The 16,892-nt window shown below is 43.2% G+C and overlaps 1 protein-coding gene across 2 annotated transcripts; it reads left to right on the top strand.

The window, feature by feature from the left end:
- The first annotated feature begins 51 nt into the window (after positions 1-51).
- Positions 52-16,840, top strand: rsf1a (remodeling and spacing factor 1a). 2 transcript variants are annotated; one of them, XM_061682615.1, is made up of 19 exons: positions 52-611; positions 2,020-2,111; positions 2,205-2,297; positions 3,393-3,598; positions 3,684-3,808; positions 4,608-4,694; positions 5,176-5,676; positions 7,062-7,551; positions 8,584-8,746; positions 9,421-9,630; positions 9,715-9,819; positions 10,658-10,737; positions 10,811-10,859; positions 10,947-11,047; positions 11,199-11,260; positions 12,519-12,681; positions 13,329-13,534; positions 13,600-13,785; positions 15,568-16,840. In XM_061682615.1, exons 1-19 carry the CDS (start codon positions 458-460, stop codon positions 16,251-16,253), a joined length of 3,759 nt encoding a protein of 1,252 aa, XP_061538599.1. In that variant the 5' UTR covers positions 52-457; the 3' UTR covers positions 16,254-16,840. The 2 variants fall into 2 exon arrangements, with proteins under 2 accessions (XP_061538599.1, XP_061538598.1); XM_061682614.1 differs by having other exon boundaries at positions 5,176-5,685.
- The last annotated feature ends 52 nt before the right edge of the window (positions 16,841-16,892 follow it).

Raw genomic sequence — 16,892 nt, 5'->3', positions numbered from 1 at the left:
ATATAATATACACACGTTACATAACACCAACTTTTGTTTTAAAACGTCATTGTGCTTCCGGAAAAGCGGATGAGTCTGCAAGGAGTCTCTTGTCGTTTTGGTTAATTAAAGCAGCAGCAACAACAACAACAACAACAACCACAACAACAGCAACAAAATGCTGGACTGGTGCTATTGTTTTGTATCGCGATAAATTCTTCGTACTCCCAACTTCTCACTTTGGACTCAAGTTAGAATCCCTCACCAGAAGTACCAACATAGATTGCTGTGAATGTAAAAGAAATTGAAAGCAGCGAAGACCCTCGCGGTTTGATTGTGAAAAGCTTCCTCGGAAGTGTTAGTGTCTCCAGCACGGCTAACTCGGCCGGCCAGTGTCCCCCATTCATTCCGTTTGCCTCGCATCCCTCCCAGGCAGCCGCGGCCTGCCCTCCCCTCCCGCTTCAGTCCGTCTGGAAAGATGGCTGCTCCGGCGCTGCTCAGGAGCTCCGAGCCGGCGTTGTGCCCGAGCTTCGCGGAGGTCTGCTCGTTCCTGGAGCGCTACGGGGCCGTCCTCGACTTGCCCGAGATGACGTTCCCGCAGATGGAGGGCTACCTGCGCGACAAGGCGTCAGGTGAGAGGCCCCATTTTGTTTTTTCTATTCGTTTTTCTTATAATGTGGCGAAGGGAAGAAGTGGTGGAAATCTGCGACATTTGGAGCCCGGAGGAGGAGGTGGAGGAGGAGAAGGGGGGCACCCGGGCACAATCGGCACCATCCTCGCGAGGATGGCGAGAGTGATGAAGATGTGTGTTGGCCCGGGAGAGCCATCACAAGCTCGTGTGACGTTTCACCACATTCGAAACATATGAGAAACCAGCAGCCAGAAACGACAACAAGTTCCCAAGTTTGGACCCGGAGGAACCGTCGCTGTAGCTAACAGGAAGCTAGCGCCAGCCTCTCTTCAAAAAGCCTTCACCCCCTTTTTTTTTTTTTTTTTTTTTTTTTTTTTTGACGTGGAAATAAAAACACCAACGGCCTCAAGTTACCAGCTAAATGTTGTCCAGTGTTATTTAGAAGTGACGAGACGTGGTTGGGACCCGTGTGAGAGGAAAGACGAGCAACAAGAAGACGAAATGTGTGAATGTGAAGAAGGTAGCCATGATGCAGCCCGGTTAGCTCCTCCGACTCGAGTCTTGTCAGGTGTACTTGGTTTAATTCACCGGCAACGGGGACTGAACTTCACGTTTAACTTCACGTTTGTCCCTTTTTTTGACATTCATTGGCGTTATTTAATCGTCACGGTTAAAGCGATACGTTAAAAAAAAGACAGAAAACGAAACAGTGGATGAGAATTGGTGGCTGTCATATGTGCGCATGCGCAGTAGGGCGCCTTCACAGCGCGCTAGCTGGTGAAGTTAGCATAGATGCTGACAATTGCTAACAGCTTGATTTATGACTCATTTTTTTGTGTTTATTAGCTTCACGAATGCGACTTAAAGTGTTACGTTTGTACTGCGCCCCGCTCGAGCCGGTCTTGTAAATGGAGTAGTTTAGTTTCAGGTTTGAATGTCGCGTGACGTCGTAAACGCGAATTACGACAATACACCAATGGAGGATGTACTTAAACTTAATGTCTCTGTAGTTATAATAAAGTATCCATCAATCTGGTTGTGCTTCAATTTACTGTTAATATGATGTTATAAGAACTTGTGTTGAAACTCGGCTGTCGGAAATCCCCATTTTCTACGTATTCTATCCCAAGTGGTGTTGACGACAGGGACAGTCAAATTCATAGTTTGACCTTCAACGTTATATTATCTATTTGTACGTCTATCTTAGCTGCCCGTCTGTATTTCCGTCTATAGCTGAAATGAGTAAAAATAACGAAACTAGTATGACATAATAGTGTTTTCTTTAGATGCCATTTGTCTGTGTCTGTTTGGTTGGTTTTTATTTAGTTAAGGGTAGTCCAGACGATTGGACCACATGTCCATACATTTAAAGTTTTTTCCTTACTAATCATTTCCAATTTGTTTTCCAGTTCCTAAACCTCTCATAGAACTCCACGTGAAGCTCCTCCGAAAGCTCGGCAAGACGGTGACGACGGAGCGCTGGGAAAAATACTTGGCCAAGGCGAGTGAAGCACGCAGTCGGTCCAAAGTTGAAGTGTGAGCTGCGTAAGAGTGAGGCTTCAAAGAGCTACATTTGCTGCTTATTTTCTTGTAGATGTGCCAGGAGCTGAACAGCGCTTGGGCGTGGGAGCTGGAACAGAACGGCTACCGGGACATGTCCATGGAGTGCAAGTCCAGCATCCTTAAAGTACCACATTCCCGCATCTTCAAATTGTCCACAGGTGGAAGTGATTAGAATGAGACCTCACAGAGAATGCGCCCGTGCTGCTTGGTTAAACCCGATCCATCATTTTAGGGCTTCCGTGCATTCTTAAAAAGGCTTAAAATCTTTTAGAATGACACTTAATTCTGACATTCGCTGTTCAAAGTTCTTTAAAGGCCTCATTCTACTCAAATTGTGTCAAACTAGCTGAGAGAAACAACAAATAAGTCAATATTTAGTTGTTGTTGTTGTTTTCTTTTTACATGGACTAGGTAGATGTAAGTCATCTGTGTTAATAAGTGAGTTGAAATCACTTTAAAAATGACATCTAAAATATTATCGCAACTTTTCCTACTATGGATTAATATGAAGACTATTTCGTCCATTCCGAGCACTGACATTCAGTAAATGAATGGTCTTAAATTTGATCCAAGTGGCCTTTAGGAAGTTCAATTTGGCGTTGTTAAACCTCTGGATGAGTGTTTTCCAACCTTTATCGAGGCACAAGGCACATTTGATTTAACATTGGAAAAATCTGATGGCACACCACTAAACAAAAATGTGACAAAAGTAATCCTGAAATTCTGATGATCCTTACTCACAAATGTACTTACTGTGCAATCTGGGCCTTTTTAGTCGAAATGATTTTGTTGTATGAATGGCAGCAGGTGGCTGCACAGGATAATTGTATCTTCTGCCATCTAGTGGAAAAGAATATAATAGTTCTTTCTGTCATTATATGCCGATGGCATAGATAGATGAACAAGGATAAGCGCAGCATTTGTAGTAAATAATATTTGTGTAAATGAAATGTAAAAAAAAAGTGAAATTGGATATTGTGCTGCATTAATCACAGTGTGTGATTGTGATACGCATTTCTTACCTCATACATCATATCTACATTGTTTGTGGAACATTATTATATTGCCCACTGCTCGTGCTCACATTTAGTGAAGAGAGGTCTTATTATTATGATTAAATGAGACTTATAAAGTTCAATTTTGGCTTCAGTCAACCTTAAACGTAACAGCTTCAGTGACTATGAAAATGATTGTGTTGTGCTGTTCTGTGTGTTCTCAGTATCTGTGCGAGTGCCAGTTTGATGACAACCTCAAGTTCAAAACGGTGATCAACGACGAGGAGCCGGACAAGATGCGACTGCAGCCCATCGGGCGGGACAAGCAGGGCCTGATGTACTGGCTGCAGCTGGACCAGGAGCAGAACATCCGGCTGTACACGGAGGAGCAGGACGACCTCGACGGCTCCACCTGGAGGTGCATCGTCAGGTGACAAAAACAATCGGAAGGTCCGCTTCGCCGTCCGGCTGCCGCTTCTCTCAACCCCGTGTGTCCTTCCCGACCGTCTCCTCAGAACCCGCAACGACCTGGCCGAAGCTCTGGAGCTCCTGAAGGCCCAAGTCTTTCCCGACCTGAACCGGGACCAAGAGCCGAAGCTGGCTGAATCCGGGAGCAGCAGTCCCGCTGACAGAGAAGCAGGTGAGTTGGCTAAGTTGGTAATATACCTTAGGTCCACCGCGCACCGAACGCCGCGGCCAAAACCGTCCGAACTGTGCTGCGTTTGATAACTACTTTTCATGACTGGCCGACCGTTGGCCACTGTTTTTGCTGTGATGCAAAATTTGACTAGCCACTGAACGTCTTTGTAAGGTCTCAGATTTAACAGCCAAGCAAAAATGCATATTCATAAATGTTTTACAATAATACTCAACTATGTTTATAATTTCATATGTACTTGTGGTGAGCCGGATCTTCCTTGACAATCGCACCATGTTTATGCAGTCCAATACAATATACATACAGTATGTGGAGCCTCAAAACCCAATACAGGGTTGCGGTTTTGCCGTTGGAGCACGTCGATAGCTGTGCGGCGCTCAATCGCACGGTGCGCGGCTAAGTGTTGCCAACTGTCATTTTTTTTGACGATGGTTTACGACACCCGCGTCCGGTCGCGTAGCTCGGTGTGCAGTGGGCTTTATATTTGCTAACCTATACTGTTGCGCACCAACATCAACATAACCTGTTCAATTGCTAACTTAATTGTATTACACTGTCATTGATTAGAATATAATGGAAACGTTGCCGCTAGCAAGCAACCTGCGAATTTCACAGCTTTTGAGGTAGCATCGGAGGTAGCCATTACCGTTGTTGTTGTTAGTTAATTTGGTCTGCGATCGGCTTTCGACCAATCCCAGGTTGGATTTTATTTGGTTAAGTGAGTGATCGTGAGTGAAAACTCCAGACACGTAAACAATATTTTTTCTTGTGTGGATCAAAGTGGACGACGACGGCAAAGTCAACAACACCTCACAGGACGTCGCTGCCGACGTGAAAGTAGAAAAAGAGGAAAAACCCCAAAAGCAAGGTAAGAGAAACACGACCTTAAACGAGGTGATTCCTCGATTATTTAATGTTCATTTCTCAAGATGATTTTCATTTGTGCACTGTTTGCATGAACAACAAACTAAGTCTGTTTTTCATGTTTTTAATTTAATTGTATTCAGTAATTATTAATACAGAATGCCTGCTTTGCCTTGTTTTTATTGTGGAGACAACTGGAACAGTAAATTTCCCTTGTGGGTGAATAAAGTCTATGCATTTATATATATAGAGCTATCCATATATCTCGTTCTATATTGCTATCTATCGCTGTATCTGTTTTTGCTTTTTCTGTTAGGGAACGAGGGGGGGGGGGGGGGATTTAAATCACAAAATGGATTTTGATGAAGTAAATCCGATTGCGTTTTAAGGCCGTCTCGCCCAGCTGTACCGAAACCTCCTCAAATGTCTTGTGGCTCCTCAACAAATGTTGTTCAAGTGTCTTTAATCTCGTTTTCTGCTTCCAGCCGCAAACGAGAAGCGGGAGGGGAAAGAGGAGACCAGCGATCGAGCGCCTCTCTTCGACAACCACGTGAGCACCATCACTTCCGTCATCAAATCCGAGTGCAGAGACGTGTCTGTGGTCGCCACGACGACGACCGCGGCGGCTGCCAAGCAGGAAGCGTACAAGGAAGAGGAGGCCGAGCGCGCCGTGGTCAGGAGCAGCCAGCAGGCTAAGATACCGCTGAAGAAGAGAGAGCTCAAACTGGCCGAAAGCTACCATGGCAACCACCTCAACAACAACAGCAGCAGCATCATCGTGTGCAACCCCTCCGTCATACAGAGCAAGGACACCTCACTAGCGCCGCCCGGTGGCCAGACCCCATCACAACAACAGCCGGAGCTGACGAACGGGAGATCGTCGACGGTGTCGCGTCACGTGGGCGTCATCCGTGGACCCACGTCCAGCGAAGAGAACGGCTGCAGATTGGCGGAGGAAGAGAAGGACGCGCAGGGTTCTCACTCAAGTATGGAAAGTATGGAATTTGATTTGATTCATTTCCAGGTCTGGAAAAGTATGGAAAATGGAAACTACGGTGAACACTCATTAGTGAAAATATGCAAATTAGAGGAACCGTATGAAAAACACCCCTCCCACATGCTTTAAACATATTGAAATTTATTAAAAGACACTATTTATAGTCTTCCTTAGCACCTGTTCTCACTTTCTCGCAGTCACGAAATGGGAGACTATCATATAACAGCGCTTTGAGGGAACGAAAGGAAGACTCTGGCTCGTGCGGTCCTCCAAATAAAAAAGCAAAAGTGGCCTTGCTTCAAGCTGCTTATTTTTAAAAGTTCAAGTTTATTGTAAACATTGAACTGTATATTTAAAGAACTAAAAGTTACAACAAACCATATCATTTGGGCTACCAAAGTCTGCTATCTTAAAGGTAATCTAAAACTGTCACCACCGTAAACGTGCTTATGGAAATTAGGATAGGAGATGTTGGCATAATCCTAGCATTTTAAAAAACTTCAATTTTAACGCACAGAGCAGCAACGCATACAAACGGAGCATACGGCAATTTGGACTTGCCTATAAACTCTAAAATATGCAATCACTTAAAAATTGGCGACATAGCGGGATGGTGAAAGATGAACCACGATAAAGCGGAAGTTCACTGTATTGTATGGAAAAATATTTTTGTTTCCAAGACTGTACAACCTACACACAGTCTTCTGGGAATTATTTGGTGACATACTATACACAAGGGTTAGGCACCAAGCCCAGCCGCCAAGAGTGGAAAAACTGCGAGTACCCCTTAAATCTTTGCCTATATTACTCGTTTAAACCGTAAATATACATACCACAAACTATAATCCAAAGACATTTAATATTTCAAACTCACTTCACAACATTACCCTTAAATATAAATGGATAAAAGATGATTTGATGTAAAAATAAATAAATAAATAATACACATGCGGAAAAGACTAAACATAAGATGCCAGGCTGAACTTTTCTCCTACCGACATACGAAATCTTATTCGGTCGAGATGAATCGCTTTACTAAACAGTACTTCCCTGACAGCAAATACTCCAATTCGCCTGTGCTTTGGCGACATCTTGTTGACTTCTAGTCTTTTCGCAGAATGGCTGAGGATAGGTTCCCCCGAATTCAAATGCAAATACGTGAATTCACGAATGGCAAACTGTAAATGTATGGGGGTTTATTGTACATATGCAGAATATTGAAAACCAATGATGAATTGTGTCATTTGCCCGATACACAGCTATTTACTCAAATGTCACGTTGGATTGTTATTATTTTTTTTTAAAGCAAGAAGTTTGGTAATTATGGCCTGGAAAATAAAGTATGGATTTTTAACATTTTGAAATGTGTACTAGCGACTGTGGAGGTGGGACGCCTGTCGGTGCTGGTGAGGAACGAGCCCGTCGTCGTGGAGGCGCCACGCGTCGACCGGGGTCCGAAGACCAGTGGTGACAAAGAAGGCGATGAAAGTGTCCTTCAGGGAGACGAAGCCGACTTGGGAACACGAGAACTTCACGCGCTTGAAGAAGGAAGCAAAGACGAACAACAGAAGGACTCGAGTACTTTAAAAAAAGCAGAGCAGACAAAAGAGGAGGAGAAACAAGAGGGAAAGGAGGAGAAGGAAGAGGAAGGCGTCAACGGCGGTCCAGCGGATCAGTCGAACGAGAAGGGTGTCGGGGAGAAGCCGCGACCGCGACAGGAGGCCTCGTCGGAGCTCCAGAAGGAAGGGATCCGCTTGAAGATCAAGATCCCGCCTCATCGCAGGAACAAGCTGAAGGCCAGGGAGCAGCAGAAGGACGCCGCGGAGGGAGGGAGGTCCCTCAGGAGGTCGGCCAGGATCTGCAGGTTTGTTGCCCACCTTTGCTTTTTTGCTCCTAATGCCAAGCCAGCTGGGAAACTCTTCTTTTCACCGTCACTAACTTGCATCAACTTCCACAGAACACACAGAAAATATTCACCAGAAAGCCCCACACCAAATTCAAATTTTAAAATGTTGCTTTTTAGGACAAATATTTTTAGATGATTAAAATGTGATTAATCAAGATTAATTAATTACAAAGCCAGTCACTAATTTGATTGATTTTTATTTTTTTTATATGGAGTACTACCCCAAGAAAATATACATTGATTGCCCTTTAGCCAAAACATGTAAACAGATTCCTTAATAAATTATTATTATTATTATTATATTTTTAATGTTGAACAATGTTCCATCATAAAATGTGTCGTAAAATTGCATGGCCGAGCTGGTCCACATAGAGTGGATATAAAAAGTCTACACACCCTTCTTCAACTGCCAGGTTTTGGTGATGTTAAAAAGAAAATAATAATGAGGCCACGATAAATCATTTCAAACTTTGCAGCATTGATGTGACCTGTCACCTGTACAACTCAATTGGAAAAACAAACTGAAATCTTTTAAAGGGGGGAAAAAAAAAAATGTACAATAGCCTTGTTGCGTCAATATGTACACCCTCAAACTAACGTTTTGTTACAGCACCTTTGACTTTTATTACAACACTGTCTTCTTGGGTAGAAGTTCTATCCGTTTTTTTTTTTCTTTGTAATAAAAAAAATCCACACCCCAACCTATAGTCCAGACATATGAAGAAGATGGGAGATTGTTGTCAAATGTACTAAACAGCCAGTCCTTGCCAGAAATTCCTCCAACTGCTCAATGTTGCTGTCGCCTGACGACCAGCTTGTTGTACGCAAAACAATGTGAAAATTATTCCGCTCATGTTGTCTGTTCTTAGTGACGTTTTTTGGGGGGGGTGAAATTCAAGCAAAACGTCCTGATTGATGAAACAGTCTTTTCCTTTTTTTTTTTTTTTTTTTTTTTTTTTTTGGCAATCATCTGCTGTGTCATCCTCGCAGGCCAAGCTCCAAGGCGGCTGAGAGCCCGAAAAAAACGAAAGACCAGCGAAAGCAGACAAGGGAAGAAGAGGAGGAAGATGAAGATGAAGACGACGAAGAGCTGAGTGTCGCTGCCAAAAAAGACGGAAAAGCACGAGCTGTCGTCCAGATGAAGAAGCGCAGGGTATTATAGTGTCTTCTACGCTCTACCACTATCACTCGTTCTACTTAACTTTTTGTTTTTATTGGCTATTTTCCAGTGGCGAGTGGTGCATTTGCCACACGGGACTTACCCGAGTCAATTTTATATCGCTACTATCACGTAACAGTCATAGAAACTATCAACAGTATACACAAAATATAACAGCACACAACTGTGCCACATACATCATCTGGAAAAGATCTCAATCTGTATTTATCTCTTAAGTTGACAAAAATATAAAACATTTAAAAAACTCATCAGAGAGGCTGATTATTAAATGTAGTAATGTGTGCTGATCGCTACAGATGTTTTTTGCTAGTTGAACTTGGCTTGCTCTCATCGACCAATTGGAGGGCAGACTGTTTTTTGACCAGGACACTCTCGTAAAAGAGATTTTAATCTCAGTGATCTTTTTCTGGATATAGAAAGGTTTCAAAACAATATTTGCCATTGGTGGTCAGCGCTCTGGCCCGTGAGGACGATTTGAAAACAGTCTGGTTGAAGAAACAGTCCCAATTAAAGCTACCTATGAACGGAACAGACTTTTGGCAATAAATGAATACAATTTCGTGGAATAAATATTCAAATTTGGGTTGTAAATGAAGATTAGCGCTTCTCTCCGTCTCCCTCCGCCACTGCTTTTGTCACACGTTCAGGGTAAGCGGAGACACCGGCGCCCCCGCTGGTCCAACATCCGCACCAAGCGCCGCAAACCCAACGAAGAAGACGTGGAAGCGGCGGACAAAGCCGGAGGAGGCCAGGAGGCCAGCGACGGCGGAAGCCGCTCGGACGACTCGTGCCAGTCCGAGGACCTTCCCAAGGAGGACGCCTGCACTCGCTGCGGCCTCCCCAACCACCCGGAACTGGTGAGGGCAAGTTTTTCTGCCCGGATGACGTCAGCTTGCGGAAGCTTGCGGTGGCTTCAGCTCGTTTCCGCGTGTCATCCTTAGATCCTGTTGTGCGACTCGTGCGACAGCGGATATCACACGGCCTGTCTCCGACCGCCGCTCATGCTCATCCCGGACGGCGAGTGGTTCTGCCCGCCCTGCCAGCACGTAAGCGCCCCTCAGACGAGACCCTTTGCGTGCATTTCGCACTTCAGATTTACAACCTGCAGATGCACAAATTGTATGGAAATCCTACATGAGCGTCTCGGAAGTAAGCAATAATAACAAATAGCAACACAATAAAATGTTCAATTCTTTTATACACCTCATGTCGCGTATATACAGTATAGCATATTTACAGTTCTATACATAATTTAGCATATTTACATCAGATTTTCTTTTATACACCTCTAATGTAGCATATTTGACATATTTTGTTCTATATGCCTATTGTAGCGTATTTATATCATATATACTCCTATAATGTAGCACATTTTTTATCATATTTAATGTTCTATACACTTAATGTAACATTTAGACTATATTTAATGTTTATTCACTTATGTAGCATATTTGCATTATATTTAATGTTCTATACACCCCTAATGTTGCATATTTACATCAGTTTTAGGCATTTTAATGTATATAGAGCTGTAATGTTTTCATGTAATTTACACTTATGCACATTTACTTCTAAATGATCCAGTTATGTAGCATATTTACATAATAGCGAATGTCTTGTAGCGTATTATTCTACATTATAGGGCAATAGACAGACAGGCAGAAATCCTCGCATCTCCAAACTATTTTTCAGGAAATTAAAAAAAGGTGTATTTTTTGAGATGTTAACTATTGTATCATGTATTTTCAACACTCTCGGTTTAGATTGGTTAATAATTTGTACAAATAACAAACCCACGTGGTGACTGACCAATAATATCGATTTGTGTGGGGCTTCTGACCGACAGCAACAATAATTAAATTAAATTTTTGTGTGTGTTTGCAGAAGCTGCTGTGTGAAAGGCTGGAGGAGCAGCTGCTGAACCTGGACAGCGCTCTGAAGAAGCGAGAGCGTGCCGAGAGGAGGTAAACACACACACACACACTTCCTGGAAGGAAAAGAAAAAGTCACACACAAGATGGTTTGTGTCTGCGTCAGGCGGGAGCGGCTCGTGTATGTGGGGATCAGCGTGGAGAACATCATCCCCGTAAGTTCAACGCCACAAGACGGACGCCCGAAAGCCCGCGAAGAAGCCAGCGCGGGAGCCTTGAGACGTCTTTTTGTGTCGTCACAGGGAGACGAGGAAGACGAAAAGATGGCCAAGAAGAAAGATGACAAGAAGAGTAAAAATTTGGGAAGGAGGTCCACCAGAACCAGGAAGCACATCAGCTACAGGTTAGTTTTTTGTTTTTGTTTGTTTTTTTCTGGGGGCGTCCATGTTGCATCTCGATATTGCTAGCTGGTGATGTTTGACTGCGTTTTAATGTGTATTACTGCTTTCATTTGTCTGACTGGTCTGAAAACCTAAATTGAACGTGTGCTTCAGATTTGACGACTTTGACGACGCCATCGACGAGGCCATCGAGGAGGACGTCGGCGACGTAAACAGTGAGTGGACCACCTTAGAATAAAAAAAAAAAAATAATAATAATAATACTTGACTAGCTTTTGATTTATTTCTGTGTTTTTCCTCATATTGTGGTTTATCTACTCAACTGCAGATGAGAAGGAAGGTCTTCATTTATACAAACACCTTTTTAGTTTAATATTAAGAAATATATTTTTACACTGAAAAATGTTAAGCTTGGTCAAATAGTATTGTAGGGCTGCAACTAATGATTATTTCATTAATGGATAATTTTTTCGATTAATCGGGTAAAAATAATAATAATTTAGATGTCTTTATTAAAAAACAAGACATTATTACAAATGAACAGTGCAGTAAATGCATAAACATAAATTAATTATCATTCAGTTAGTGGTTTGGTCTGTGACATGTCAGAAAATAGGCAAAAATGTTAAATGTTTTCCCAAGTAAGAGCTGTTTGAAAATGTCTTATTTCGATTCAACACAAAGATAATCAGTCCCCTTTTAGAGACGACTGCAGAAATCGGAGAATATTTTCTATTGAGAGGCTGAAATTCTGAGAATTTGGACAATTGTCAGTAAAACAAGGTCTCAAAACAATCGATTGTCAAAATAGTTGTCATCAATTTGATAATCGATTAGTTGTTGCTTAATCAAATAATTGTTGCACCTCTATAGTATACAGTGGGTACGGGAAGTATTGCAGATCCTCTCCAGTTCTGTCAGGTTGGATGGTGAACGTTGGTGGGCAACCATTTTCAGGACGTTCCAGAGATGCTCAATTGGGTTTAAGTCGGGGCTCTGGCTGGACCATTCAAAAACAGTCACGGAGTTGTTCTGAAGCCACTCCTTCGCTATTTTTAGCTGTGCACTTAGGGTCATTGGTCAATGAGTTATTTAGTTCAAGTGCACGACGCATCCGATGACTTAATGAGAGACGGCATCTGTTATGAATAAAGTCATTATTTGAGCAAATAAAATAGGATCACTGATGCATTCGCCGGACTTTGGTGCGGGCAGCGTGGGTTCAGTTCCCACTCAGTGACAGTGTGAATGTGAGTTTGAATGGTCGTCTGTCTCTATGTGCGCGACCAGTTCGGGGTGTTGTCCGCCTTTCGCCCGAAGTCAGCTGGGATAGCCTCCAGCGCCCCGTGACCCTGAACAGGATAAGCGCAGTCGAGAAAGGATGGACGGATGGAAATGAAATCGGATATTTCAGCGGCATCTTGCAGGAACCGTCCCGCGTAATAACAACGCGTAACGCTGGCAATGTCACAGCAGGGGGAGGCATACAGACGGCCGCGTTGTCCGAGCACGCCGCGGCGAGCCGCCGCCGTCCGATGACGCTCGCCACCCAGAATAGGAAGCGGCGGCGGCTGAACGACTTGGAGAGCGACAGCACGGCGGCGGAGAGCGAGGACGACTTCACGCTCAGCAACAGGTGACATCGTCGCTACAAGATGAAGGCTGGGCCGCATTCAATCTGGCCCACTCAACATTTACACGACTAGGATTTTTGGCCTTCGCTTAGCTGTTCTTATTAAAATTGGTAAATTAAAATAGATTTTATTCATTTATCTCATCAAATGATTGTTCAAATTATTGATTGGACAAAATAGTAAAATAAACAATTTGACATGTAACATTTTGTTACAACCCCAATTCCAATGAAGTTGGGACGTTGTGTTAAACATAAATCAAAACAGAATACAACGATTTGCAAATCATGTTCAACCCATATTTAATTGAATACACGACAAAGACAAGATATTTCATCTTCAAACTGATAAACTTTGATTGTTTTGAGCAAATAATAATTTTATGGCTGCCACACGTTCCAAAGAAGCTGGGACAGGTGGCAAAAAAGACGGAGAAAGTGGAGGAATGCTCATCAAACACGTGTTTGGAACTTCCCACAGGTGAACAGGCCAATTGGGAACAGGTTCAATCATAATGAATTATTTTATTTCTCAAATATATACACATTTTAACTTATTTTCATTTTCTTAGCCTCTTTTAAAAAAAGTTTGCCCCCGCCCCTGTTTTCGATGATTTGTGACTGTAACTTGCTAAATTTTCCTTGTTCAGTTCTGAGGAGGAAGAATTCGGAGGCTCGGGGGCCGACGACGAAGAAGACGAGGACGGGGGCAGCTGGGACGGCGAGGCGCGCCCCAAACGGGCGGCGAAAGCTGCGCCCAAACACAAAGCAGGCAGGACCAAACATAAAGTCGGCAGGCCGCCGGGACGGCGACGGAGACGCTCCTCTGAGGAAGAGGAGGAGGGCAGTGACGAAGGTCAGTCTGATTGATCAAATCACGTGTTTCAAATTCAAATATCGTCACACCCCTTCTTCCGTCAGACTCGGATCAGTACAGTGACGTGTCGGATAAAAAGCGCGGCGGGCTAAGACGGGGCCAGCGGCAGCAGGTCAACTACCGGGAGACTTCGGAGTCATCGGACAATTCGCGCTCGTCCGCCAAAAAGAAAGAAGTGAGACCGCGAGGGCGGCCCCGCAAGGAACGCCTCTCCAGCGACTACAGCGACGGTCAGTGCGCTCCGCAGAAATGTTATCGTCGAATGCGTAACATGAGCACAGAGAGTCCTCGGGTTAGGATGGACTTTCATTCCTACACCGCTGATGTTCTACATAAGTCGGAACACGCTGTAGTCTATCAGTAACCTCAGCTAACGCAGTTGCGTGTTTTCCAGTAATTGTTTTTTTTGTCTATTTTTTTTATTTTTCGACTACTTTTTCAGCTCTTTGTACATTCGTATATTTTTGTCAAATCATGTAATTCTTCATCTAATATTTTATGTTTTTCCATTATTTTTGTATTCATCTAATATTGTGGTATTTTTTTCTAATTTAAGTATCCAATCGTTTTCTCCATTTCCCCCCCCCCCCCCCATATTTTAAGCATTTTATGTTGAATATTTTTTTATTTTTCCCAATATTTTATATTTTTTTCAAATAGTGTGTTTTTCATCTTTGTATTTTTGTCTAATATTCATCAAACTTTTGTTCAATTTCTGTATTCTTCCATCTAATATTTTTTCCCCTAAGAGTTATTCCTTATGTAAAATCTTTAAAAAAAAAAAAAAACGTTTTTTTTTCTACTTTTTTTTTTTTCCCTAATGTGGGGCTAGGATTACGTAAATTGGGCAAATTGTGACAGCACAGTAGGGCAGACGCTCAGAATGGCTCGCTTATAGACACATTTTTAGAAATAGGCAACAAAAGCTTGATTTACCCTAATTTCTCATGTATACTGCGCATTCCCCCTCCCCCCAAAATGTCAAAAATCAATCGTGCGCACTATACATAGCTATAGGGGAAAATGAAAAAGAAAAAAAAATCCCATTTTATAAAAGTATGCCGCCATCTAGAGGTTATGAAAAAGCGATATACGTTCATTTCAATATGCCACCGCCACCTAGAGGTTATGAGAAAGATTTACACTTTCCTTCCAATACGACGGGTACATATGACTGCATAATATGTACAGTTGTGCTCATAAGTTTACAGACGCTGGCAGAATTTGTGAAATATTGCTTTTTTAAATATGACTGATGACTAAACAATAACTATCATTAATTTCTTTATGGTTATGTTTTGTTGTTGATGATGCTTTTCTGAAGTGCGTGACAGTTTAATTTGAATCCCATTAAAATAAAACAAAAATGTGTTTCACCTGGCCCTTCATGTTTTCTTTAAAGAATTGCACCCATCTTACAAATTCTGCCCGGGTAATCAAACACATGAGCACAACTGTGTGTTTTCTCATTTACAAAATAAAAGTAGGGCTGTGAATTTCAAAATAAGAGCAAGTAAATAAAAAGAATTAAGTGCTTAACTATAGAATAATTATTTGAAAAAACTAACAAAATACAGATTATACTTCATACTTTGATCATATGGGTAGAAGCAAAATCATCCATTGTAAAAAAGCATTATACATGGGTAGAAGGATTTTCCAGAAGTTTGAGGTCAACTTTGGGGGTGCGCATTATACACGGGAAATTACAGTAGTTGTTTAATTTCTCACATGATGGTTATAAGCCCTACAAACGCAACTATTTGTATCTAACATTAAAAAGTAAATTTTCCATCATCCATCCATTTTCTGAGCCGCGGGTCGCGGGCGTGCTGGAGCCTATCCCAGCTACCATCGGGCAGGAGGCGGGGTACACCCTCAACTGGTTGCCAGCCAATTGCAGAATTTTCCATTATGGTCCACTTTAAATTAGTAAAATAATGCACTCTGTCTCTTTTGAAATGATTGCTACACGTGATTAGTGTTTGAGCCAATCTTACTACTTCTTCCAGCGTCGCCTTCCTCGCGAGACTCTGAAGAGGAGGACGAAGACGGAGGCGGTCGCAGGAAGAGGAAGCGAGAGAAGCTTCGCCGACTAAGAGAAGACGAAGACATCTGCGCTCGCCTCGCCGAAGCCAAGGGGAGGCGACGTGACCGAGATGAGGAAGAAGAGCGGGAGGGAGAAGACGGCCAGGCGAGAGGGAAACCACGTCGACGGAAACCTTCGGAAGACGACGAGGACGGGGACGAAAGGAGGAAAGTCCGCCGGACGGGTAGAGAGGACGACGACCCGGAGAAGATGGGCAGAGGGAAGAGGCGGGAGATGTTGTCCCAGCAGCGCCGCAAGCGCCTGGCTCAGATGCTGAAGAAGCGAAGACCTTCCACGGACGAAGACGAGGACCGGACCCCAGAGTCGGAGTCCTCCTCCGAGGAGGACCGACCCGTCCGCAAGAGACTCAACCGCATCGACTCGGACGACGAGGAGCAGGATGAGGAAGACGAGGAGGCGAAAGACGACAGCGACGGCGGTGGCGAGGGGCTAGGAGGACAAAGGGGGCGCGCCGACTCCGGGGCGGTCGCGCGGGACAAACGCAACGGCCCCTCGCAAACGGAGGAGGAGGAGGAGGAGAACGAGGAGAACGAGGAAGAGGCCCGGTCGGACTCGTTAGACTCTGTCCACGGCAGTGCGTGCTCGTGATCTGTTCTTCCTTGGTCTGACTTTCGAGACTGCGGGGTCCCAAAGTTTTAGGTCCAGGGGAGACATTTTTCCAAGGAACCCACCCCACCCCACCCCAAACCCCCATAATCACAACGCCAATTCAACATCATGACCCCAAATTGCCAGAGGATTTTTAAAAAAGTTGTAAATTTACAATAACAAATTCATATTTTTAGAAAAAAAAAAAAAGTGGTAATGTTATGAGAATAATGTCGTTTTTTTTAAGGGGAAAAAGTCCATCTTTACAGGAACAAAGATGTATTCGGATTTGATAAAAAGTGGTCATCTTACGAGAATTAAGTCTTATTTGTCCGAGATGAAGTCAGAATCTTCATTCCAATGTCAAGGTTCATCAAAGCGGCGATTCAAATCAAGAAAGGAAATTCAGTGTCCAATTCCGAAAAAAACAACTTACAACATATTTTGATTTTGTTTTTTTTATATTTATGATATGAAAGTGGAAGGAAGAAGAGTGAATTTAAAAGGTTCACCTTTATTCTCGTACATTATGCCTTTTATTCTGTAATAGAAAAAAAAAAAATAGTACTACTGTACAGCGAAACCCAGCCACTGGTGGCGTAACAATGACTGAGCCCTGCCGTCAACAGCGAAACGATG

The sequence above is a fragment of the Phycodurus eques genome, chromosome 7, assembly GCF_024500275.1.
Source record: "Phycodurus eques isolate BA_2022a chromosome 7, UOR_Pequ_1.1, whole genome shotgun sequence".
In the NCBI taxonomy this organism is placed as follows: Eukaryota; Metazoa; Chordata; class Actinopteri; order Syngnathiformes; family Syngnathidae; genus Phycodurus; species Phycodurus eques.
Note: the sequence above shows the minus strand (reverse complement) of the source record. Positions and strands in the feature narration are given on the sequence as shown.